The sequence below is a fragment of the Dendrobates tinctorius genome, unplaced genomic scaffold (assembly GCF_039654945.1).
Source record: "Dendrobates tinctorius isolate UK_male_01 unplaced genomic scaffold, ASM3965494v1 ptg000132l, whole genome shotgun sequence".
Taxonomy (NCBI): domain Eukaryota; kingdom Metazoa; phylum Chordata; class Amphibia; order Anura; family Dendrobatidae; genus Dendrobates; species Dendrobates tinctorius.
In genome coordinates this window covers 5,568,885-5,595,906 of record NW_027361800.1, presented here as the reverse complement: position 1 = coordinate 5,595,906, position 27,022 = coordinate 5,568,885, and the positions used below count along the sequence as shown (strand labels likewise).

At 43.2% G+C, this 27,022-nt stretch overlaps 1 protein-coding gene across 1 annotated transcript; it reads right to left on the bottom strand.

The window, feature by feature from the left end:
- Positions 1 to 15,616: 15,616 nt before the first annotated feature.
- LOC141048057 (myeloblastin-like) lies at positions 15,617 to 25,621 on the bottom strand. The gene is made up of 5 exons (XM_073543417.1): positions 25,540 to 25,621; positions 25,035 to 25,188; positions 20,352 to 20,493; positions 19,719 to 19,952; positions 15,617 to 15,835 (listed from the first exon to the last, which is right to left on the bottom strand). The coding sequence occupies exons 1-5, from the start codon at positions 25,619 to 25,621 to the stop codon at positions 15,686 to 15,688; spliced, it is 762 nt and encodes a 253-aa protein (XP_073399518.1). The 3' UTR covers positions 15,617 to 15,685.
- Positions 25,622 to 27,022: the final 1,401 nt, after the last annotated feature.

Here is a 27,022-nt window from a genome sequence, read left to right as displayed (position 1 = left end):
TCGCTGATGATGCTGTGTGGCAGCTCTTTTTTTGCGGGTCAAGATGACCTTTTCAGGGGTACCATGTTTATTCATATCCGTCTTTTTGATCGCGTGTTATTGCACTTTTTGCTCGGTGGTATGATGATAAAGCATTGATTTTTGCTTTGTTTTTTTTTGAAGAGGTTCACTAAAGGGGTTAAGTAGTGGGACAGTTTTATAGGGAGGGTCATTTTGAATGCGGCGATGCTAAATGTGTGTACTTTTATTGTTTTGGTTTTTCTTTATTTACAAAAAAAATAGAATTTATTAGGGGATTTTTTAAAATTTATTTAGGAATTTCTTTAAAATTATGTTTACGCATTTTTTTTTTACTTTATTACTTTGTCCCAGATGGGGACATCACTGTCTAGTGTCAGATCGCTGATCTGACACTTTGCAATGCCCTGTGTCAGATCAGTGATCTGACAGGCAGTGAAGCATGCTTTCTCAGCGCCTGCTCTCAGCAGGCACTGAGAATCCGCCTCCCTGCAGGACCCCGAAGGCCTCCGTGGCCATATTGGATCCTATGGCCTGCAGGGAGGAAACCCTCAGAGCAGCGCGATGTGCTCTCGCTGCTCTGAGGGCCCCCTCCCTGCGTGATTCTTCCCTTTGCCCCCCGTACACGGCAATCATGTTTGATCGCAGTGTGCTAGGGGTTAATGTGCCGGGGTGGTCCATGACCACCCGTGGCACATAGTGCTGGGTATCAGCTGTGATAATCGCCTGAGACCTGGCCGCGATCAGTGGCGCTCCCCCCGGGAGCGCCGCTGATCGCGTGTGACGTACTCTTCCATCCATGGGACTTAGGTCCCTGGTCACATGGACAGAATAGTACATCCAATTTAGGAAAGGGGTTAATTTTGTCCCGTTATGAAAATCTTCTCCTTTAAGATTTAATTCTTATTGTTTGGCTCATTTTCATATTTACCTGTGTCAGTATTATACATTTGATTATAGGTGGGCTATGATGTTTACGCATGCACAATGAGATATATGAATAAGAATATAAGCGATTTGGATAACATCCCAGATTGAATGATCTTGTGTCAATAGCGGCAAGCGCTATGTCTACAATCACTGATGTTGCCATACTGCTTGGATCTTTTACCTATTTAAACAGTGTTGTATTAAGCAAATAGTTGCGCTATTCACACATGCGCTATGATAAACAGCAACAACCGTGTCATCGGGCACTGATTTTTTTTCTTATTGATTGATTTTTTTCTTATTGGTTGATTTTTTTCACTAGCGCATGCGCTTTACATACACGGCAACAACCGCATCATCAGACTGTGAATTTTTTCAATTGGTAGATTATTTCACCAGCGCATGCGCACTATGCATAGCAACTGATTAGGTCATTCTATATGGAATTTTTCTATTGGTCAGGTCCATTATTTATGCACATCACCCCTTCAATTCAGGACATGACCCCCAAAGAAGCTGGCCGAAGCGCACACATCGGGTCAGGAGGTCTCTATATCCTGTCAACGGCACTCTCTAGATTATTGTGAAATCTAGGTAAAGTTTACCCCATGTAAGGATCTTACACCATTGGATTATTTACCTTACTGCTTTACCTAGCCTGAAGTGTCCTCTGTCCATCCAAGCTGCTTCGTGAGTTGGCACTTGTATGCCTTATTGGTAGATTTATGCTATAATTACTTGCACAGCTTTTATTATGTATTATCAATGGTGGATAGAAAGGGCATTATTTATGTTTAAATTATTTGTAGAAGTGCTCACTCCTTTGCTTTGGCATTTTTCATAAAATAGACATGATTTGTTCAACATTATCTTTAAATTAAGTAACAACACCATCTTGTGGTTAATTGGATTACAGTGGCACTAATGTTTGATGCATATCTTTTTTGGTTGTTGATTTTTTTGGCACTAATGTAAGAAGGCAAACTGTGATTACACCAAGAGAGCACTAGGACCCTGTGGTGTTTGCCTGCTGCAGCTAAGAGTAGGTGTTGCCTGTGCCCCGGGATCTGAGTGTGCTGGGGGTGGGGCCCAGTGTTGCTGTCTAGAGCTGTAAGAGAAGCTTCCAGAAGAAGAAGAGAGACTAGAGACTGCCCTGAGAGATACTGTGTGTGTGGAGCAGCTTGTGAGAAGGAGAGATTAAACGCTGTAAGAGACTGTGTACTGCAGCCCTTCATTTTGGGAGCCTGAGACCTTGCTGTGGAGCAAAGACTGAGCTGTGTGACTGTGGAGCTCTGTGGTGTCCCTGTTGTGATGAGATGAGAAGCAATATTGGACAGACATTTTATATAGAAACAGGTATATTGCTTCTAGGTGAATTTGTGAGGACTACAGGGGGCAGAGACGGCAACTTGAGGCTACAGAACTATAAGTCCCCAGTGTTTGGGCTCGGCACAGGCCGACAAGACGAGGAACCTTGCATTGCTGCAACTGATTGGCACCAAAAATTTGGGACTGGCTGCAGTTGATACAATCTATATGCCTGAAAGGAGACTCACCTCAGGTTAAAGCTACCATAATCATAGATACCCGGGTATCCCTAGTTGAAGCACTTAAGGACCTTTGTATTATACTTATATATGTATTGTTATTGTAGGTTTGTGTAGGTTATACTTAAGTGTGCCGTTCCAGGGGGTCCCTTGATATCACTACATTCAATTTACACCTGTTCACTGAGTACCTGAATTGACCTTTCTGATAGGTAAATTTATTTCAAATCCCTGTGTAATTCACTCTTCAAGGAACCTTGGATTTGCATAGTGATTTCAGCTCCGGCTGAGTGAGTGTACTGGATAAGGGTATTCAATTTCTTTCTTCCATATACTAAATTCTACTTTATCTGCTGTTTAAGTAAAGACTTTTTTGGGATTTCTGCCTCAGACTCGTTTTGTGACCCACTGGATCTTATTCGGACCTCCGGTCATTACACTAAGCACTTTATTACCACCTTGTGGTGAAATGATGAATTACAGTGGCACCAATATTTGATGCATATCGTCTTTGATTTTTGATTTTTTGCCACTAAGCACTTTATTATGTTACTGTTCACATTATTGTACATATATTTCTATGAAAATCAAGCTAAGATATATTATTATTAATTGCAGACAATATTTAATGTTTTTGGCCATATAAGTGATATAAGTATCTTTCTAATTAGCCTCCATTCTTCCAGTTACCTTTTTTCCTGAATTTTATTTTTTTCAATGAATTAATAAAAATATATATGTTTTAAAATGAGTTTTTTGACATTGGTCACTTCAATTCATTTTTTGTACCCAAGAGAAATATTTGATGGGATATACAAAAAATAAGGTGGTTTATTTGTTTAAAGAAGTGCTGCCCTTATTTGATGGGCTGTAGTTATATGTGAAGACTTGCTTTCAGGATGCACCCCAATAAGCCTTTGAAGCCACATACTGGATGGCCACATGCAACCATAGTTCCCAGTATTCATTTGGTACTCCAATACTGTTTGCTTATGCATTGAATGCAAGGCCTGCCTGCACAAAAGTTACATGCACCCCAATAAGCCTTTGAACTGAGGTACTGGATGGCCACCGGAAAACCAAATTCACATTATTCATTTAGTACCCCCATACTGTTTGCTTATGCATTGAATGCAAGGCCTGCCCTGCATCCAGTACGTGGCTTCAAAGGCTTATCGGGGTGCATGTAACTTTGATGCAGGGAAGACCTTGCACTCAATGCATAAGCAAACAGTATGGGAGCACCAAATGAATACTGGGAACTATGGTTCCATGTGGCCATCCAATACATGGCTTCAAAGGCTTATTGGGGTGAATGTATATTTGGTGAAGGGCAGACCTTGCATGCAATGCATAAGCATACAGTTTGGGAGTACCAAATGAATACTGGGAACTTTGGTTGTATATGGTCATCCATGACGTCTGTTCAATGGGTTGTTGAGGTGCGTCCAAATTTTGGGCAGCCTTGCCACTCACTGCATACACAATAACAGTATAAGAGACCCAATATTTAATAATGGGAACAACAAAGCATAGCCGGCTAATGGCTCTCTAAGAATAGTGAGGGCCAACGGCTGGCCCTCTAAAAATAGACTTTTTGACATGCAGAGTCCCTCCTTCATAAATGAAACAAGATGTGTCTGATTATGTGTCACACACCACATGGTCAAAGAAGGTTGGTAGCTGTTAAAATGACATTTCCCAGTGAATGCATTTGACTTGGTTGAAAGCAATGCTAAAGTTGAAAAATGCATCAAAAATGCTACGTGTGAACATAGCCCAAGTGGTGGAGGAATATTTTTGTTTTGGGTTCATTGTTTTGCCTTATATAAAAGTCAATACCCTGAAATGGATGTTCCTTAACATATTTCCCAGGAATATCAATTTTGGTTTCGTTTTTGTATGTTTTTGGTGCACATGTAAAAATGGCGTAAGACTCTGACAACATTGTTCACAGCTTTGACCTTGTAGTCAGAAATGTTTCCAGGGGCATTCTCCATGATGTTCCCATGGCATTTTAGCACTGTTTCCAACTTTTTCAGATATTTTCCCATAGACTTACCGTATATACTCGAGTATAAGCTGACCCGAGTATAAGCTGACCCGAGTATAAGCCGAGGCACCTAATTTTGCCACAAAAAACTGGGAAAACTTATTGACTTGAGTATAAGCATAGGGTGGGAAATGCAGCAGCTACTGATAAATTTTAAAAATAAAAATAGATACCAATAAAAGTAAAATTAATTGAGACATCAGTAGGTTAAATGTTTTTGAATGTCCATATTGAATCAGGAGCCCCATAAGATGCTCCATAAAATTCGCCCCATATAATGTTCCGTAAAGTTCATGATGGGCCCTATAAGATGCTCCATACAAAAATATGCCCCATATAATGCTGCATAAAGGTTAGTGATGGCCCCATAATATGCTCCACACAAAATATACACCATATAATGCTCCATAAATGTTAATGATGGCCCAATAAGATGCTCCATAGAAAAATATGCCCCATGTAAAGCTGCACAAAGGTTGATGATGGCCCCATAAGATGCTCCATACAATAATATGCCCCATATAATGCTGCATAAAGGTTAATGATGGCCCCATAAGATGCTCCATACAAAAATATGCCCCATATAATGCTGCATAAAGGTTAATGATGGCCAAAAAGATGCTCCATACAAAAATATGCCTCATATAACACTGCACAAAGGATAATGATGGCCCCATAAGATGCTCCATATTAAAATATGCCCCATATAATGCTGCATAAAGGTTAATGATGGCCCCATACAAAAATATGCCCCATATAATGCTGCACAAAGGTTAATAATGGCCCCATAAGATGCTCCATACAAAAATATGCCCCATATAATGATGGACAAAGGTTAACGATGGCCCCATAAGATGCTCTGTATTAAAATATGCCCCATATAATGCTGCTGCTGCTACTGCAATTAAGAAAAAAATGACATACTCACCTCTCGCTGCCCACTGCTCCTCAGCGTCGCCATCTCTCTGCAGTGTCAGTTCAGGCAGAGTGCATGCACTAAACACATCATCGCACCCTGTGACCTGAATTTCACAGCTAGAGGACCCGGAAGATACAGCACGGTGGTGGTATGGGGACAGGTGAATATCGTGTGGCTCACCCTCCTCCAGTCCTACTCACCCTCCTGGTGCTGCATATGAGTCCCAGCATCTTGGGCGCCTGCATCTCTCTTCCTGTCTTCCTTCCTGTGCTGAGCGGTCAGTGATACCACTCATTAAAGTAATGAATATGCGCTACATGCCTATGGCAGTGGAGATGCGTGCATATTCAGTACTTTAATGAGCGGTATCACGTGTCCGCTCAGCACAGGAAGGAAGACAGGAAGAGAGATGTCGGCACCCGAGATGCAGGGATTGATATGCAACGATGACACCAGGAGGTGTCACAGACAGAAGTTCAACAGTGACTGGCGCCTGAGTGATAAGTTATATTTTATTGTATTGTCAGCTTTACTTGTCCCTGTTCCTTAAGTTATCCCCATTAGCCTTTTGCTGGGAATATTATCCCTCCGTTTTCTCCCTGTGTGGAATTTCTACTGCATAATAAACCCCTTTCACCCTTGTATGATGTCTTCTGCTCCCCCACCCCCCCTCCCCTGCCAGCAATGACTCATGTATAAGCCAAGAGGGGTGTTTTCAGCACAAAAAAAGTGCTGAAAATTTCGGCTTATTCACAGTACATCGGGACCATTGTTCGAGTTGAGCATCTGAGTATTCCAATTTGCTCGACCCAAGCAGCGATCACCCAAGCATTTTAGTGATCACTCTTCACTAATTACTGGTAAATCACCTTACTTACCTGTACTATATACAGTATGCACTATCTAAAGTGCTAATGTACATAATATGACTGGTGGTAATATTAGTACTGTGTTTTTTTATACAAATCAGTATGGTGCCATTATTCAGTTACTATATGGTGGTAACATGTGATCTAGACAAGTTCTTGCCATATTTATCCCTTTAATATGGTAATAATAATAATAATAATCTTTATTTATATAGCGCCAACATATTCCGCAGCGCTTTACAGTTGAACAGTTTCAAACACAACAGTCTTAAGTAACAACGTTAACAATGCAATAATTAAAGCGAAATAAGACGACCCTGCTCGTGGAGCTTACAATCTACAATGAGGTGGGGGAGATACAAAGCACAGGTTTGTATTTACAATGATGTATTTACAATGATGGTCCAGCCATCTTCAGGGGGTGGGGGTTAGATGGAGATAGTGAATGGGCTACACACACACACAAACATAACATGACTTTGATTACTGAATGTGATAGGCCGCTCTGAACAAATGTGTTTTGAGCGAGCGCCTAAAACTATGCAAATTGTGGATGGTCCTAATATCTTGAGGTAGAGCATTCCAGAGGATTGGCGCAGCACAGGAGAAGTCTTGGAGTCGGGAGTGGGAGGTACGGATTAGGGCAGAGGTTAGTCGAAAGTCATTTGCAGAGCACAGCGGTCGGTTAGGCCGATAGACAGAAATGAGGGAGGAGATGTAAGGGGGTGCCACACTGTGGAGAGCTTTGTGGGTGAGAACAAGTACTTTGAATTGTACCCTGTAATGAATTGGCAGCCAGTGTAACGACTGGCGAAGAGCGGACGCGTCTGAGTAACGATTAGCCAGATGGACAACCCTGGCTGCTGCATTAAAGATAGACTGGAGAGGGGAGAGTCAAGTGAGAGGGAGGCCAATTAATAGAGCATTACAGTAGTCCAGGCGGGAGTGGATCAGGGCGATAGTGAGAGTTTTTGTTGTTTTCATGGTGAGAAAAGGGCGGTTTCTAGAGATGTTCTTTAGGTGTCAGCTGCACGAGCGGGCAAGAGATTGTATATGGGAGGTGAAGGAGAGATCGGAGTCAAACATAACACCCAGACAGCGCGCCTGCTGTCGGGGTGTTATTATGGTGCCACCCCCAGAGAGGGAAATGTCAGATTTAGGGAGGTTAGTAGATGGTGGGAGCAGAAGAAGTTCAGTTTTGGAGAGGTTGAGTTTCAGATAGAGAGCAGACATGATGTTGGAGACTGCAGACAGACAGTCAGTGGCGTTCTGTAGTACAGCGGAGGTAAGGTCAGGGGATGATGTGTACAGTTGTGTGTCATCAGCATAAAGATGGTACTGAAAGCCAAATCTGCTGATGGTCTGTCCAATTGGGGCCGTGTAGAGAGAGAAGAGAAGGGGGCCAAGAACTGAGCCCTGAGGTACCCCAACAGTGAGAGGAAGAGGAGATGAAGTGGAGCCAGAAAACAACACTGAAGGAGCGGTCGGAAAGATAGGAGGAGAACCAGGAAAGAGCAGTGTCCTTAATGCCTAGTGACTGGAGCCTAGAGAGTAGGAGAGGATGGTCAACAGTGTCGAAAGCTGCAGAAAGGTCGAGAAGAATGAGCAGAGAGTGGTCACCATTACGTTTTGCTGTCAGAAGGTCATTGGTCACTTTGATGAGTGCAGTTTCTGTCGAATGTAGGGGGCGGAAACCGGACTGTGAAGGGTCTAGGAGGGAGTGAGTGGAGAAGTAACGGGTAAGACGGGAGTATATCAGGCGCTCCAAGAGTTTAGAGATGAAGGGGAGATTGGAGACTGGTCTGTAGTTGTTTGTGCAGGATGGGTCGAGGGTGGGTTTCTTTAGTAATGGAGTAATGATAGAGTGTTTGAAGGAGGAGGGGAAAATGCCAGAGGAGAGGGAGAGATTAAAGATTGTAGTTAGGTGAGTTGTGACGACTGGAGAGAGAGACTGGAGGAGATGTGAGGGAATGGGGTCGGTTGTGCATGTAGTCGGACGAGAAGAGGAGAGGAGCCTGGAGACTTCTTCTTCTGTGATGGGATCGAATGTGGAGAGTGAGCCAGGGGAAATGCAGGGAGGGATGGGAGTCACTGAACTTGGTGATTGGGAGCGGATTTCCTGACGGATATTGTCTATTTTCTCTATAAAGTGGGAGGCCAGGTCATCAGCGCAAATGTCTGTGATAGGGGCTTGTGCTTTTGGCCTGAGGAGGGAGTGAAAGGTGTCAAAAAGTTTCTTGGGGTTGTTGGCTAGTGAGGAGATCAGGGTGGTGAAGTAGGTCTGTTTGGCGAGGTGAAGGGCAGAGTTATATGTCCTTAACATAAATTTAAAGTGTATGAAGTCTTCTGGTGTGCATGTTTTCCTCCATAAGCGTTCAGCACACCTAGAGCATCGCTGGAGAAATCTGGTTTGCGATGTGAGCCAGGGCTGTTTCACTCTGTGTTTGGAGGTTCTGAGGGTGAGGGGAGCTACTTGGTCAAGGGTGCTTCTAAGAGTGTCATTGAAGTGATGTACAGCCAGATCAGGACAGGACAAAGAAGAGATTGGGGACAATGATGAGTGTAGGGAGTCTGAAAGTGTATGAGGGTTAATGGCTTGTAGATTTCTGACTGAATGGTAGGTAGGAGGGTGCTGGGGTGAGCGAGGATTTGTGAGTGTAAAGGAGAGAATGTTGTGGTCAGAGAGGGGAAGCGGTGAGTTATCTAGGTAGGAGATTGAGCAGAGCCGGGCGAAAACCAGGTCCAGGGTGTTACCGTCTTTGTGTGTTTCAGAGGTTGAGAGCTGAGAGAGGCCTAGAGAAGTGGTTAGTGATAGAAGCTGGGATGCAGATGTGGAAGTGGGGCTGTTAATGGGGATGTTGAAGACTCCCAGGATAAGGGTTGGTAGTTCTGAGGACATGAAGTGCGGCAGCCAGGCAGAGAAATGGTCCAGGAAGTGGGTGAGCCTGGGGGCCGGTATATGACCGCTACTCTGAGGGAGAGGGGACGAAAGAGCCTGATGGTGTGGACTTCAAAAGAAGGGAATGAGAGTGATGGAACTGAGGGGATGACCTGGAAAGTGCATTGTGGGGACAGGAGTATGCCGACTCCACCATGGTAGTAATAGTATATTGGTTTTGGTATAGTGGATTTTGTCCAGTAACAGGATAGTGGTTATAAACAGACACTATGTGGTGATTACAGTATATATAGTTTTGGTGTGGCGGTACTTTTCCCCTTTGGTTTATTTTTGGTATATTGAATTTGGTGTAGTAGACTTGTTTTCAGATACTGTAAGGGGAAGGAACTAACTAGGCATGTCTTCTCCGTGACGGGTCCAGAACTGTCAGGGCTCTCACCTATATTGCGGGGTATAAAACTTGAGATTCCAGACCGTACTCTGTTTGAGAAAAGGGGGCGTGGCTAAGCGGACAGAGCTGCAGCGCACGAGTGACCAGACAGTTTTGGCGGAAACTTCGGGCGTGTGGGACACCTGTGAGGTAAAATCAGTTGAGAGGCGTCTGGGCAGAGCAGAGCAGAGTCCGGGAAGGCAGAGCGCTTTGACAGGAGACCATCGACTGAGTACCATTCAGACACTGCTGTCCCAGCCGACAACACTGCACCTGCTGAGGCTGTGTGCACACGATGCAGAATTCCTGTGGATCCGCAGCAGATTTTACCGCGCAGAAACGCTGCGGATCCGCAGTGTGATTTACAGTAGCATGTAAATCAATGAAAAAAAAAAAATTGCTGTGCAGACGCTGCGGATTTTTTTGCGCTGTTTTCCTGCGGTACAAAATCTGCAGCATGTCACTTCTTTTGTGCAGTTTTCCACTTCCCCAGTCTCCAAATCCGCAGGGGGAGAACCGCAGTGGAAAACTGCACAAAAACCGCAAGAAAACCGCATTAAAAATGGAAGAAATCCGCAAGAAAAATGCAGGTCATTTGACCTGTGGATTTCTTCAATTCTGCGCGGAAAAATCCGCAGGGCAAAAAAGTACGTGTGCACTCAGCCTGAAACTACTGACCCAGCTGACAATGCTGCCACAGCTGCCCCCACTGACAGTACTGACTCTGAGAGACAAGGTCTGTGAACGGGACGGCGTGTGTCGATTCAGCACAGCGAATCTGGCTGCTCATTGTAAACTGTATTTGGGCAGTTCTGCAAATCTCGGTAGTGTTGGGACACTCATCGCTGAGGTTAAGGACGTATCCCTCTTCATCAGCTCATCTGCTGGACCCAAGACCCACATCAGGATCCCGAGGATTCGCCACCATCGTCAGGACCACTGGAGGACACCGAAAACATCAAAAGATACTACATCATTTACCTCAGGATTGTGACAGACCCCCACTGTGATCCAATCTAGGCAGCACCAGTCACAGACAGAAGTTCAACCGTGACTGGCGCCTGAGTGATAAGTTATATTTTATTGTATTGTCAGCTTTACTTGTCCCTGTTCCTTAAGTTATCCCCATTAGCCTTTTGCTGGGAATATTATCCCTCCGTTTTCTCTCTGCGTGGAATTTCTACTGCATAATAAACCCCTTTCACCCTTGTACAGTCCGTTACTGCATCCTACGTGCCTGCAGTCTCCTCACACTATAATATGGTAATATTTATTATTTGGTATCTGTATGACTGCTAGTTAGAAGTAATAATTAGAAAATTATCGTTTTGCTGTTTTCTGTGATTTATATATTTTATCTGTAGTTTTTTTTTAAAGGGAGGAGGGTGACAACACCTATGTCTTTATAGGATCTATAATTCTAATGGGTCCTGTACATTTCACCAACATGCTAGTGGCATCCTGAGTCCAAAATTTGCATTGGGGTCCAAACAATTCTCTTTAAGTCACTGTTTGTCACTCCAGTTCTATTCATCACTCAGAGCTGCCTTCTCCTGCTTGATTTATGGCTCTTTTACCTAAAGTCATACAAAAAAGAGGCTGTCAGTGAAGCAGGAATATGTGGAGATAGGTGGGAAATCAAGCTGGAGTGACAAAGGCTCCAGGTCTACAGTTTCATTTACACATAAAATGAAAAGCTGATTTCTCAGTAACTGAGGGACGTACTTTCAATATAAAGGTATTGCTGGACTTGTCTTTGAAAGATATACATGTATGTCAATTAAAAAAACAAACGGCATGAACTCGAATATAAACCCAGAGTGCATGCAGCGTGTAAGCGCACGTTCACACTGGTCACTAAACAGAAAAAAAACAAAGACAGAATCATGTTAACTAAGTACCCTATATTAGGACTGTCCCAGTTAGGGTCACCGTGAAGTGGTGGGATGGCTTTTGCATTTTTTTTTTTATCAAAAAGCATGTTAACTAAGTACCCCATAGTATTTTCATACACTGTTGCAATTTATTTATTTTCTGCAGGACATTAAGTCATTATGTTTCTGTTTTTGTTTTTTATGAATTTATCAATTGTTTGGGGGATGAAATCCTGCCAACAGATTCTCTTTAATACAGTTTGTCATATAGAAAAAAAAAACATTGCCAAAAATATTAAAAAAATATATTTAAAGCACAAAATCCTAGTATTCTGATAGCTTCCCTTTACGTTACAAATGTCCCCAAATGTTTTTGTTGTCTTTAAAGTGACAAAACACTATGAATAATGCATGACTGGAAAGCATGTATTTGGAAGTCGCCTTGCTACACTTGTAAGGAGAGCTTTAAACTAGAACAACATGGGAAGGGAAGCAAAAGACCAGAAAAAGCCATACACCTGATAAATGCTATTGAGAACTCTGCTATTAGAAGATGAAAGGAAGAACAAAGACAAAAGAATCTAATTAATAAAAATATTGGAGAAAGAGAAACCTATCACAAACTAAAATGTTTCTATACTAATGCACAAAGCATGGGCAACAAACAAGGAGAATTGGAACTACTAACACAGGAAAAGAAATATGATGTCATTGGAATCACTGAAACTTGGTGGGACGATACACATGATTGGAATACAAGACTCGAAGGATACAACTTATTTGCAAGAAACAGACTTGATAAACGAGGAGGAGGTGTCGCATTGTATGTTAGAAACGCGTATATCTGCACAGAGATTGAAGCTTCAGAGACTGGGAGTTCTGTGGAAACTGTTTGGGTAAGAATACAAGGACAGAAAAATGGAAAGGATAACATTGTAGGCATTTACTACAGGCCGCCTGTGCAAGCTGAAGACATGGATGAACTCTTTATGCATCAAATGGCCAAGTTCTCCAAAAAATATGACACAGTTGTCATGGGAGATTTCAACTATCCAGACATTTGTTGGTAATCTCTCTCAGGCAAAACTAACAGGTCAAGGAAATTCTTATCCTCTCTTGCTGACAATTTTATCTTCCAAAAGGTAGGGGAGAAAACAAGGGGAACTGCTACCTTGGATCTAATCCTTATAAACAGGGAGGAAATGATTGAGGAGGTAAAAGTGGCTGGGACCCTAGGAGGTAGCGACCATGCTATTTTAGAATTTTGGATAACTAGAGGCGGAAGACCTGTGAAGACTCACGTCAAGGTTAGATTTCAGAAAGGCAGATTTTAAGGGATTCAGAAAGAGAATTGGAGGGATCCAATGGCTGGATATCCTTAAAGACAAAAATGTCCAGGAAGGATGGGAAATCTTGAAAAATGAAATTCTCAAAGCATAGATGTTAACAATTCCGAAAAGAGGGAAGAATAGGAAGCATTTAAGGAAACCAGGATGGATGAACACAGAACTTAAGCACATGCTAAAAAGGAAGAAAAAAATGTTTATAAAATGGAAAGAGGGAGGCATATCTAAAGAAGAATATAATGCTGTCTGCAGAACCTGCAGGGCACAAACCAGATTAGCTAAATCTGAAAATGAATTGAGGCTTGCAAGAGATGTCAAAAGCAATAATAAAGGATTTTGGGGATATGTCAAAAGTAAAAGAAAAGTCAAAGATGCTATAGGATTTTTACAGGATGAAAATGATGAAATGGTAAGACAGGATGTTGAGAAGGCTGAACTTTTAAATTCCTATTTTGCATCTGTTTTCTCTCAGAAAGGAAATGTAACATTAACTGTTCTTCACTGTCCTATTAAGGGAATAGAAGAATCCAGGATATCTATAAACAGAAAGATAGTGAGGAAACACTTAGCTAACCTAAATGAATTCAAGTCTCCAGGTCCAGATGAATTACACCCCAGAGTACTGAAGGAGATAGCAGAAGAAATTTTTGAACCCCTCTCCATAATCTTTGAAAATTCTTGGAGAACAGGAGAAGTGCCAGAAGACTGGAGAAGAGCAAATGTTGTTCCTATCTTCAAAAAGGGGAAGAAGGTGGACCCAGGCAACTATAGGCCGGTGAGTCTGACTTCTATACCAGGAAAGATCTTTGAACAAATTATTAAACAACATGTATGTCAGTACCTGGATAAGAATGAAGTGATTAAACAGAGTCAGCATGGGTTTGTAACTAATAAGTCATGTCAGACTAACTTAATTTCCTTCTATGACAGAATCACTGATTGGGTGGATCAAGGAAATGCTGTAGATATAGTATATCTTGACTTCAGCAAAGCATTTGACAAAGTCTCTCATACAATCCTTATTGAAAAAATGACTAAGTATGGAATGGACAAGGCAACTGTTAGGTGGATTCATAACTGGCTTAGTGATCGGACCCAAAGAGAGTTCGTAAATGGCTGCACATCCAGTTGGAAGAATGTCTCAAGTGGGGTACCACAGGGCTCTGTCCTTGGCCCTGTATTGTTCAACATCTTTATCAATGATTTAGATGAAGGAATTGAGGGTAAACTGATTAAATTTGCTGATGACACAAAGCTAGGAGGGATAGCTAATACTAGAGAAGAGAGAAAGAGGATTCAAAAAGATATAAATAAACTGGAGAAGTGAGCAGCAACTAACAGAATGGTTTTTAACAGGGAGAAATGCAAAGTACTACATCTGGGCAATAAAAATGAAAAAAGCATATACAGAATGGAAGGAATAGGGCTAAGTGACAGCACATGTGAAAAAGACTTGGGTATACTAATAGATCACAGACTGAATATGAGTCAACAGTGTGATGCAGCAGCAAAAAAGGCAAATGCAATTCTAGGATGTATTAACAGATGCATACAGTCTAGATCACGTGAAGTCATTATTTCCCTCTACTCCTCTTTGGTCAGACCTCATCTGGAATATTGTGTCCAGTTTTGGGCACCACATTTTAAAAAAGACATCAACAAACTGAAGCAAGTTCAGAAAAGAGCGACCAGAATGGTGACCGGTCTGCAAACCCTGTCTTATGAGGAAAGGTTGCAGGATTTGGGAATGTTTAGTTTGCAAAAGAGAAGACTGAGAGGAGACTTAATAGCTGTCTACAAATATCTAAAGGGCTGTCACATTGTAGAAGGATCAACTTTATTCTCATTTGCACAAGGAAAGACTAGAAGCAATGGGATGAAACTGAATGGGAGGAGACAGATTAGATATTAGAAAAAACTTTTTGACAGAGTGATCAATGAGTGGAACAGGCTGCCACGAGAAGTGGTGAGTTCTCCTTCAATGGAAGTCTTCAAACAGAGGCTGGACAGACATCTGACTGGGATGATTTAGCGAATCCTGCTTTGAGCAGGGGATTGGACCAGATGGCCCAGGAGGTCCCTTCCAACTCTACGATTCTATGAATGCTACAGATAAAACATGCCAAATAACCTGATTGCAGTCATTTTCTAAGTGATGCTGCACCTGCTTCCCATTATATCCTCTTGCCTAGATTTGTGTATCTGATAGCATCATAGGTTTTCTCAGTGACCATAGAGTAACAGATTTGTAACAGATTTGAATGTTGTAGTAACAGACAATCACTTATACAGGTACATACTGTATAAGAGAACAGAGCAGACAGACTCCACTAGATTTGCTACTATTTTCACCCAAAATTTCTAACCACGTCTTGCATTTTTGGTGTAAGTTTGCACCAGTTATGGAAGAACAAGCCACATGCAGCCAGCAACAACCTAAATTGGCTAAAAATGGGCTTCACCTTGGCACCACTCTTGAAACAACAATGTGAGGAATCATATTTTAATTGCTGGTCAATAAACTACGGTATTTCTTTATAAAATGCATGTGGTCAAATGCACACAAGGCAAACAAACCTTCAAGGAAATAAGACATTACCGTGTGAAATATTCACTTACAGATTGATAAAAGAAATACCAAAACAACAATGCAACAGAAACTCACAGCTTTATATCATGAATGTTTATTTCCCACATGGTTCCATCGGGATCACATTTTAATTAGGCAAAATGGAAAGAAGTTAAAAGCAATGCTTTCATTTTCAAATAAGTATCAGGAAAAGAAGACTGCTCTTCAATGTCAGCTATTGATGGAACGATCAATGAAGTCTCGGAAAAGAGCAACCCTTGAGAAGAAATCAGGAGCTACGCCACTTCCACAACTCCGGATTATGAAAGAAGAAATACCTTGAATCACCCCATTGCATACGAGAGGTCCCCCAGAGTCTCCCTGGAAAACAAATGCTTTTATTGGGACCTATTTTATTTATATTTTTGCAACTTTAATTTCACTCATTGCAAAAAAATTTCATCAGGTAACATACGTATTTACAGAGGGACACATTTTTGCTCATATAACAATACCTTCCACCAGGGCTTCTCTGTCTTTGCTATCCCTTCTGGCTGCATTTTTCAATTGGGGACAAATATAAAATATGATAATTTATTTAAACCAAAATACCCATCTAATTATAGTCCTATTTTATTCACCCCAAAGCCTAAGGTTGTGCACCATGCTGCCATCATTATACCGCCTGTTTTTATAAAAAATAAAATTATACATACAGCTCTGGCAAAAATGAAGAGACCACTTCCACATGTTCAGTTTATCTAATTTTTCTCTTTAGGCCGGAGTCACACTAGCAAGAAATATGGACGAGTGCTATGCAAGAAAAAAATCGCATAGCACTCGGACCAATGTTAATCTATGGGGCAGCTCCCCAGTCGATTCTTTCTCGGCCGTATTATACGTGCTGAGAAAATCGTAGCATGCTGCAATTGTCACCGTATTACGCCCATAAAACGCCAATGCAAGTCTATGGGGGCGAGAAAAATATGGATGACCCACTGACCAGACATTTGACTTGCGAGAAATGCGCACCGGTGTCCGTTAACAAAAGCCGGCAATCCAAAATTTTACACACATACCCTAATCTAATAGTAATTATTAGTCAAAGACATATTTAAAACTAAATGAAATGGTTTACTGTATGTTGGATTTTGTAATGATTTTACAGAAGCCGGCAATTGATTTAGCGGCTATTATGCTATGTAGAACACTATGAACTATAAATATACTGCTCAAAAAAATAAATGGAACACTTAACAGAATATAACTCCAAGTAAATCAAACTTCTGTGAAATCAAACTGTCCACTTAGGAAGCAACACTGATTGACAATCAATCTCACATGCTGTTGCGCAAATGGAATAGACAACAGAGCGGGACAGCAGGGCTGTGGAAGAAGAGACTTGGGCTGTGAAGAGAGACAGCGGGACAGCAGGGCTGTGGAAGAAGAGATCGGGGCTGTGGAGGGGAGAGCGGGACAGCAGGGCTGTGGAAGAAGAGACCGGGGCTGTGAAGAGAGACAGCGGGACAGCAGGGCTGTGGAAGAAGAGACCGGGGCTGTGGAGGGGAGAGCGGGACAGCAGGGCTGTGGAAGAAGAGACCGGGGCTGTGAAGAGAGACAGCGGGACATGAGGGCTGTGGAAGAAGAGAGCAGGGCTGTTGAGGGACACGGATGTAGAGCGCGGCTGCGGAGGGATCGAACAGGACGGCGGGTGGAGAGCGGGGCTCTGGAAGGAGAGCGTGATGGCGGGTGGAGAGCAGGGCTGTTAAGGAAGACAGCGGGATCCACAGGTAGGTACTATGCCTGGGCAAGCAGAAAAACAAAGTGATAGTATATTTTGCATCCAAAATGAAACGATGCAAATAAAAAGTGCTATTGAAAAAAAATAAAAAAAAATAAAGGGAGCACTTAAACAACAGAATATAACTACAAGTAAATCAAACTTCTGTGAAATCAAACTGTCCACTTAGGAAGCAACACTGATTGACAATCAATTTCACATGCTGTTGTGTAAATGGAATAGACAACAGATGGAAATTATTGGCAATTATCAAGACACCCTCAGTAAAGGAGTCTTTCTGCAGGTGGGGACCACAGACCGCATCTCAGTACCAATGCTTTCTGGCTGATGTTTTGGTCACTTTTGAATGTTGCTTGTGGTTTCACACTCGTGGTAGCATGAGATGGACTCTAAAACCCACACAAGTGGCTCAGATAGTGCTGCTCATCCAGGATGGCACATGAATCCGAGCTGTGGCAAGAAGGTTTGCTGTGTCTGTCAGCGTAGTGTCAAGAGGCTGGAGGTGCTACCAGGAGAAAGGTCAATACACCAGGAGATGTGGAGGGGGCCGTAGGAGGGCAACAACTTAGCAGCAGCAGGACCGCAACCTCTGCCTTTGTGCAAGGAGGAACAGGAGGAGCACTGCCAGAGCCCTGCAAAATGACCTCCAGCAGGCCACAAATGTGCATGTGTCTGCATAAACGGTTAGAAACCAACTCCATGAGGATGGTCTGTGCCCGACGTCCACAGATGGGGGTTGTGGTCACAGCCCAACACCGTGCAGGACGCTAGGCATTTGCTTTCCACCAGTCTTTCACACTGCTTCTGGCACAAAAATGTAAGCAGTTCTTTAGTTGATGGCTTGTGACTATCCATCTTCCTCTTGATTACATTCCAGAGGTTATCAATGGGGTTCAGGGCTGGAGAATGGGCTGCTCATGACAGGATTTTGATTTGTCTCTTAGTTTTTGCCAGAGCTGTATATAGCATAACTATTTTCTTATAAAATTCATGAGACTTTGTGGACCCCATTATAAGTTGTTCGGTGCCAGTGACATCACAGCCATTGTCTGACGTGAAGCTTTGCTCCAACTATAGTAGTTATGACACCATGTATACAAAGCTATGACATAAATATACACTCACTGGCCACTTTATTAGGTACACCATGCTAGTAAGGGGTTGGACCCCCTTTTGCCTTCAGAACTGCCTCAATTCTTCGTGGCAGAGATTCAACAAGGTGCTGGAAGCATTCCTCAGAGATTTTGGACCATATTGACATGATGGCATCACACAGTTGGCGCAGATTTGTCGGCTGCACATCCCTGATGCGAATCTCCCGTTCCACCACATCCCAAAGATGCTCTATTGGATTGAGATCTGGTGACTGAGGAGGCCATTTGAGTACAGTAAACTCATTGTCATGTTCAAGAAACCAATCTGAGATGATTCGAGCTTTATGACATGGCGCATTATCCTGCTGAAAGTAGCCATCAGATGTTGGGTACATTGTGGTCATAAAGGGATGGACATGGTTAGCAACAATACTCAGGTAGGCTGTGGCGTTGCAACGATGCTCAATTGGTACCAAGGGGCCCAAAGAGTGCCCAGAAAAAATTCCCCACACCATGACACCACCACCACCAGCCTGAACCGTTGATACAAGGCAGGATGGATCCATGCTTTCATGTTGTTTATGCCAAATTCTGACCCTACCATCCGAATGTCGCAGCAGAAATCGAGACTCATCAGACCAGGCAACGTTTTTCCAATCTTCTACTGTCCAATTTCGATGAGCTTGTGCAAATTGTAGCCTCAGTTTCCTGTTCTTAGCTGAGATGAGTGGTACCCAGTGTGGTCTTCTGCTGCTGTAGCCCATCTGCCTCAAAGTTCGACGCACTGTGCGTTCAGAGATGCTCTTCTGCCTACCTTGGTTGTAACGGGTGGCAATTTGAGTCACTGTTGCCTTTCTATCAGCTCGAACCAGTCTGCCCATTCTCCTCTGACCTCTGGCATCAACATGGCATTTCCGGCCACAGAACTGCCGCTCACTGGATTTTTTTTCTTTTTCGGACCATTCTCTGTAAACCCTAGAGATGGTTGTGCGTGAAAATCCCAGTAGATCAGCAGTTTCTGAAATTCTCAGACCAGCCCTTCTGGCACCAACAATCATGCCACGTTCAAAGGCACTCAAATCACCTTTCTTCCCCATACTGATGCTCGGTTTGAACTGCAGGAGATTGTCTTGACCATGTCTACATGCCTAAATGCACTGAGTTGCCGCCATGTGATTGGCTGATTAGAAATTAAGTCTTAACACACAGTTGGACAGGTGTACCTAATAAAGTGGCCAGTGAGTGTATGTATCCTATAACTGCCTCCTAAGATTTTGATCACTAATGAATTTTGACTCACTGGTTGATTTTTAGAGGGGGGTAAATAGTCCGTATTCCACTTAATATCCACTTGTGTTGCATTACTTACAAAACATATGCCAGCCTGACGCATGAATACTCCAGTGCATATATTGTTGGGACGACACAAATCGCTTCCAGTCACTGTGACACTGAGCTCCTGAAGATGGTCTGGAATCCTTGCCTGCGTTCCCAATCGCCCCCATCCTGAAGTAATACACTGGGTCCCAGCAGGAACTGTCTCATTGACTTGTGGTAGTTCAATCAAATTAACTCTTGAGTTCAGAGTTACTCTCCTATCAAGCTTCATCAACAAGACACAACCAAAAAAACAATTTCATCAGTTAATATGTGCGAGAAGTGTTAAAGCCCACACTTTAGACTACTGTTGGCCAAAACGACTGACAAAGAAGGGTTCGACCAACAGTCTAATGTGTATGAAAGCGCCAACATTCTGATTGTTGGGGAATATGTAGATCACACATGTCCGATTTAGGACTGCTGTTTGTATTGTTCTTCCAGAGATAAGATGGCAGCCGACGTGTTAATCAGTGGCTTTCTCATAGAGAGCATGTAAGTGCTCAGCTAAATGATCACTCCTTTGTATGAAAATGTCAGCTCAAATGGCCGACAGCCATATAATAGGAATTGCCAGCCTAAACCTACTAAATGATGTCTTATGTGAACATTGCTGTCATCTCACCTGTAAAATAAGGATATCATTTTCAAGAGTCTGTGGGTTGAAGCCATTTTCAAAGATTTTAGAAATTCTAAATGTTTGTCTGGAGGCTTCGTTGCTACTTAGAGAATGAGCCCCCAATACCACAGTCACTTCACTTGGGCTTCTGGATGATAAAAGGGAAAAATACAATATATATATATATTTATATTAAAAGTCACGTAATATTACATACATCTGAAACATTGAGGATATAACTATGGTTTGGCTATGGTGATAATTAGCTATGGTGACTCACACTCATCTATTAAAGGGAATCGGTCAAAGATTTTTGCTACCTCATATGAGAGTGCCATGATGTGGGCAAAGAGACCCTGAATCCAATGATGTATAGCTTAGTTTATTGGGTGCAGTGGTTCTGACACAATCAGTTTTTAGATTTAGCCATGCAGTAGAGCTGAGGAAGCTGCTACAGCCACACCAGACTATTCATGTACAAAGTCCATAGATAGTGAGCTGCTTATCACAGGAGGGGGCGGATCGGACTGCCAGGCACATGCTGCTATGTCCAGCAATGATAAGCTCCTGGTGCTAAAACAATCATTGCCAATAAACAGCACCACAGAGCTTGATAAGAGAAGCATTCCTGAAATCTGTGTTTTTTTACCCTACAGCATGCTATTTTCAGATTACATAGCAAAAATCGGCTGACATATTCCCTTTATTGGTATGCAGTGGAAAAATTGAGCTATGATGAGCACCAGCACATGGGAGAGCTCAGAGGAAGACACAACATGATCATTGGACAGAAAGTTACTGCAGCACAAAGGAATGTGCTTAGCTAATGAGGTCTCTGATTCTCCAAATGAAGCATTAAAGCCCATAGGTATCTTGCCTGTACTACCCTGCTCATAGACCTTTGCATGCATCTAATATATAATTACCTTGTAATGTCTTCACATCCTGTTCTGCCCAGATGTCTCCGGATCCCAGAATTCCAAACGGCGGAAGTTCACCGACTACCATCTTGGGACACCAAAGTAATGGGTGTCTCAATATGGAAACTGCTGGTGGTAAAAGCCTCTTGTGCTGTAAACCAGCGGAACACCGTCGCACCACACACACACACACACACACACACACTGTATACGCCGTATGCACCACACACACACACACAAACACACTGTATACGCCATACGCACCACACATACACACACACACACACACTCTATACAGTGGGGAAAAAAAGTATTTAGTCAGTCAGCAATAGTGCAAGTTCCACCACTTAAAAAGATGAGAGGCGTCTGTAATTTACATCATAGGTAGACCTCAACTATGGGAGACAACCTGAGAAAAAAAAATCCAGAAAATCACATTGTCTGTTTTTTTTTCATTTTATTTGCATATTATGGTGGAAAATAAGTATTTGGTCAGAAACAAGCAATCAAGATTTCTGGCTCTCACAGACCTGTAACTTCTTCTTTAAGAGTCTCCTCTTTCCTCCACTCATTACCTGTAGTAATGGCACCTGTTTAAACTTGTTATCAGTATAAAAAGACACCTGTGCACACCCTCAAACAGTCTGACTCCAAACTCCACTATGGTGAAGACCAAAGAGCTGTCAAAGGACACCAGAAACAAAATTGTAGCCCTGCACCAGGCTGGGAAGACTGAATCTGCAATAGCCAACCAGCTTGGAGTGAAGAAATCAACTGTGGGAGCAATAATTAGAAAATGGAAGACATACAAGACCACTGATAATCTCCCTCGATCTGGTGCTCCACGCAAAATCCCACCCCGTGGGGTCAGAATGATCACAAGAACGGTGAGCAAAAATCCCAGAACCACGCGGGGGGACCTAGTGAATGAACTGCAGAGAGCTGGGACCAATGTAACAAGGCCTACCATAAGTAACACACTACGCCACCATGGACTCAGATCCTGCAGTGCCAGACGTGTCCCACTGCTTAAGCCTGTACATGTCCGGGCCCGTCTGAAGTTTGCTAGAGAGCATTTGGATGATCCAGAGGAGTTTTGGGAGAATGTCCTATGGTCTGATGAAACCAAACTGGAACTGTTTGGTAGAAACACAACTTGTCGTGTTTGGAGGAAAAAGAATACTGAGTTACATCCATCAAACACCATACCTACTGTAAAGCATGGTGGTGGAAACATCATGCTTTGGGGCTGTTTCTCTGCAAAGGGGCCAGGACGACTGATCCGGGTACATGAAAGAATGAACGGGGCCATGTATCGTGAGATTTTGAGTGCAAACCTCCTTCCATCAGCAAGGGCATTGAAGATGAAACGTGGCTGGGTCTTTCAACATGACAATGATCCAAAGCACACCGCCAGGGCAACGAAGGAGTGGCTTCGTAAGAAGCATTTCAAGGTCCTGGAGTGGCCTAGCCAGTCTCCAGATCTCAACCCTATAGAAAACCTTTGGAGGGAGTTGAAAGTCCGTGTTGCCAAGCGAAAAGCCAAAAACATCACTGCTCTAGAGGAGATCTGCATGGAGGAATGGGCCAACATACCAACAACAGTGTGTGGCAACCTTGTGAAGACTTACAGAAAACGTTTGACCTCTGTCATTGCCAACAAAGGATATATCACAAAGTATTGAGATGAAATTTTGTTTCTGACCAAATACTTATTTTCCACCATAATATGCAAATAAAATGAAAAAAAAACAGACAATGTGATTTTCTGGATTTTTTTTTCTCAGTTTGTCTCCCATAGTTGAGGTCTACCTATGATGTAAATTACAGACGCCTCTCATCTTTTTAAGTGGTGGAACTTGCACTATTGCTGACTGACTAAATACTTTTTTTCCCCACTGTATATGCCATACGCATCACACACACATACAAAGTATATGCCGTACGCAGCCTCTTGCGTGGTACTACCAGCGGAACACGCCGCCGCCGGGTTCAGCTGAATGATTCACTGACTGCCGCCATCTTTGTACAGGAAGAGTGGATGCGCAGTTTTAATGTGACCACTGCTATCTGTCTGTACAAAGATGGCAGCGGTCTGATTTACTGCGCCTGTGCGAATTCCATGCAGGCCCAGTGAATCATTCGGCTAATCCCGGCGGCAGATGCGAGATGTGTCTACAGGTAGAGGAAGCCAGTCACATTAAAGAGTTTTTCCCACTAACGAAAGTTAATTTTAAAAATTGTCTGTTTCTGACTGCACGGAGCATACCACATCTCCTGGGCAGGGGAGGAAGCAAAAGACAATACTGACATCACAGCAGGGGATCACATAGGATTCATTTTGTGAGGTAAAATATTTCTATGACTATTTTTAAACAATATTTTAAACAATAATTTATCTCACAAAATGTATCCTCTGCAATCTCCTGCTGTAATGTCAGTATTGTCTTTTGCTTCCTCCTCTGCCCAGGAGCTGTGGTATGTTACATGAGAGGAGAAGACAGCAGATGAGGGACAGAGAAAGCCCACAGGGGTGAGAGAGACAGCACACAGGGGGGAGACAGCTCAAACGGTACAGCACATGAGGGGAGAACACAGCACAGGAAGGAGAGAGACAGCGGTCAAGGGGGATAGCACATGGAGTAGACTGGTCAAAGAAGAGAGCACAGACAGGAGAAGTCAGCACATGGGGAAAGAGAGAGTGGATAGGTGGGTGAGCACATGGGGGGGAGAGATTCTCAACACTGCAAAGCCAACCCCCATCGTGACATTACCACTCCCTCGATAGCATCGGGCCTACATCTAGTACAGTAATTTCATATTTCCATATTTTTCGGACTATAAGATGCACCGGACCATAAGACGCACCCCAAATTTTCAGAAGGAAAATAGGGGAAAAAAATAATGTGTCAAATGGGGGTCCATCTTACAGTCTGAGTGGTCACAGGGGTCATTCGGTGGTCCAGGCAGGTGTGGTGACCTCCGGGCAATCCCATCCCAGGTGCGGTGGCGGTGCTCTGTGTTGTGGCGGTGCTCTCTTGCAGCGGTGCTCTGGGGTGGCTGTGCTCTGTCGGGCGATGGGGCTCGGTGGGGTGGCTGAGCTCTGTGGGGTGGCTGGGCTCTGTGGGGTGGCTTGGGATCTGTGGGGTGGCTTGGGCTCTTTGGGCAGCAGTGCTCTGTCCTGGTGCGATAGGGCTCTGTCATAGGGCGGCAGCGGCTCTCTGTGCTGCGTGGGTGGCTCCACCGACATTTCTTCAAAACCCGGAAGCCCCCATAGCTCCGCTGCTGCGACGCGTAGACCTCCAGAAAGATGACCGCCAGAGGCCTCTGGAAAGATGGCCGCCGGGGGAGGCGCATGCTCAGATTCAGATCTCGGGAATGAGATCTCGTCCCGAGATCTGAATCTGAGCATGCGCCGCCCCTGGCAGCCATTTTTCTGGAGGCCACTGTGTCCCAGCAACGGAGCTGTGGGGACTTCCGGGCTTTGATGAAATACCGGAGGAGCCCCCCCACGCAGCACAGAGCCCTGCTGCCACCACACCACAGAGCCCCGAAACCACCGCATCACAGAGCACTGCCACCTCTGCACCACAGCCATACCACAGCCACACCAGCCTGGGAAGGGAGGCTGCATTGAGACCGCCGCCACTGGGACTGCCGCCACCACAGGATTTGTAAGTATACATAAGATGCACCCCCATAATTTTTTTGGGAAAAAAGTGCGTCTTATTGTCTGAAAAATATGGTACCTTATAGACAAGATACTTACATGTCTGATAAGCAATGTGCAGCTGTCATTAAAAACTGCGGGGCAATGAGGGATCCTCCACAGAAATGCTGACGTCTTAACTGAAGAGAAGCAATGTAAGGATGAGAGTTGGGAACAGCCTCTCTGCCCCCAACAATTTCAGTACGGAAAGTTCCTGAACAAAACATAAAAATTAAAAAATATATAAAAAATTGTCAAAATGTAAACGCTCTTATTACATTGTTATAATGAGTCCTTCAAAGATACAGTATATAATCCTTAGGTACTAAAGGTACTAAGAACTGTTAAAAAGTAATAACAACAAGCAGTCTTGCTTCTACCATTTTACATAATGAATTTAATATATTATCGCCATGTCATCTCATTTTCTAGTAAGCAGTGGTGTCTACTTTAGATTTCATGCATAAACAATACAAAAAATGCATAGAATCTGCTAGACTACCAAATTTGTAAAGTCAATAACTCATAAAAAAACCTGAATCTGTTTTATGCATCTAGTACTCACCTCCATCTATTTGGCCTACCCAGAGTGCTACTAGAATGATGAGACGATGGTCCATGTTATTGATGGGAGTCAAGTTCAACATTCTCAAAAGTTTTGCACCTTTATAGTTGCCCGATAACGGTTCAGTTTACACAATTAACTGCTATTACTAAACTACATTGAGAAATCAGTAACTGTACAGGTCAAAGGAAATTAGGAATTAGAAACATGTGAAAACCAGTGTGACTGTGCAAAGTTGGCAACAGCTTTATAACACCTATAGTTGAGAAATAAGACAAATATTAATGTAGATTGTTAAGAAAACTTTATAAAATAACAATCATATAAATAAAATATTGCTATGCAGCTTCAACACTGAAACTATTCACTGTTCATGCAGGCATATTCTATCGTCTGATATTACAACCAGGTATACAGAGTAGTAATGACTGAATTTGTTCGGAAAACAATCACCAAACATAAATTCGGCACAAATATGGCACATTCAGATTCTTGATTAGGCTACTTTCACACATCAGGTTTTCGGCGTCAGGCGCGTTCCGGTGTCATGCCGGAGCGCCGGATCCGGAAAATGTTTTGTAAAACCGGATGTGACGGATCCGGTTTTCTGCCGGATCCGTCTTGCGCTTGACAGCCAAAACCGGATCCGTCTCATCCGGTTCATCCGGTTTTCGATCCGTTTTTCGACGGATTACGCCGGATCCGGTATTTAAAATCGCCCCTTGTGGCCTTCCGAACGGGATTGGCTACTGAAAAACTATATATAGCGTGTTCCTACAGCCCTTCTTTGACAGGTTGTAGAGGAGAAAGTGCAGGTTGTAGAGAAGAGCAAGTTACTGGCAAAGATGGATGTTGTGATTGGAAATATTTTGAAGAATTTGGCGGATTTTACAGCGGAGGCAAATCGTTTGAGGGTGATTGTTCTGGAGGAGAGAGCGAGACAGCAGCGCATCAGGCATCGTAGACGACGTTTGTGGATCCACCCCATCACAGCCAAGAGAATGACGCGTGGGGTCTATTCTACACTCTGCATGGACCTTAGACGAAACCCGGATACATTTTTTGGATATGTTCGGATGAAAATGGAGAATTTTGATTACTTGGTGGAGCGCATTGCACACCTCATAAGAAAATCGGACACCTATTGCCACTTCTCTGTTTCACCCGCAGAGCGTCTGATGGTGACTTTAAGGTAAGCCACATTTATTGGATATGCTCGCATCAGAGCACACTTTCACTGCAATCTTGTTGGTGGTAGTTTGCATCTCCAAGTGTTATAGCTGAGTTTTGGTATGTAATGCTGTGATTTTAAACTAATTGATTGTTTTTTAATTCTCCACAGATTTCTTGCAACTGGAGAATCCCTTTCGTCACTGCATTTCCAGTACAGACTCGGGATTTCCACCATATCTGGAATAGTGAAGTACACATGCCGTGCACTGTGGGACTCCTTAGCTGAAGAGTTTTTACCAGAGCCCACAAC

What these genes read in the sequence shown, in the direction of transcription:
- LOC141048057 (XM_073543417.1), bottom strand. Translation starts at nt 25,621, where the DNA reads ATGTTGAACTTGACTCCCATCAATAACATGGACCATCGTCTCATCATT. An exon ending in GGTAGGCCAAATAGATGGAG is followed by an intron (nt 25,189 to 25,539) that starts GTGAGTACTAGA and finishes TGTTTTGTTCAG; the next exon opens with GAACTTTCCGTACTGAAATT. An exon ending in ATGATATCCTTATTTTACAG is followed by an intron (nt 19,953 to 20,351) that starts GTGAGATGACAG and finishes TTGTTGATGAAG; the next exon opens with CTTGATAGGAGAGTAACTCT.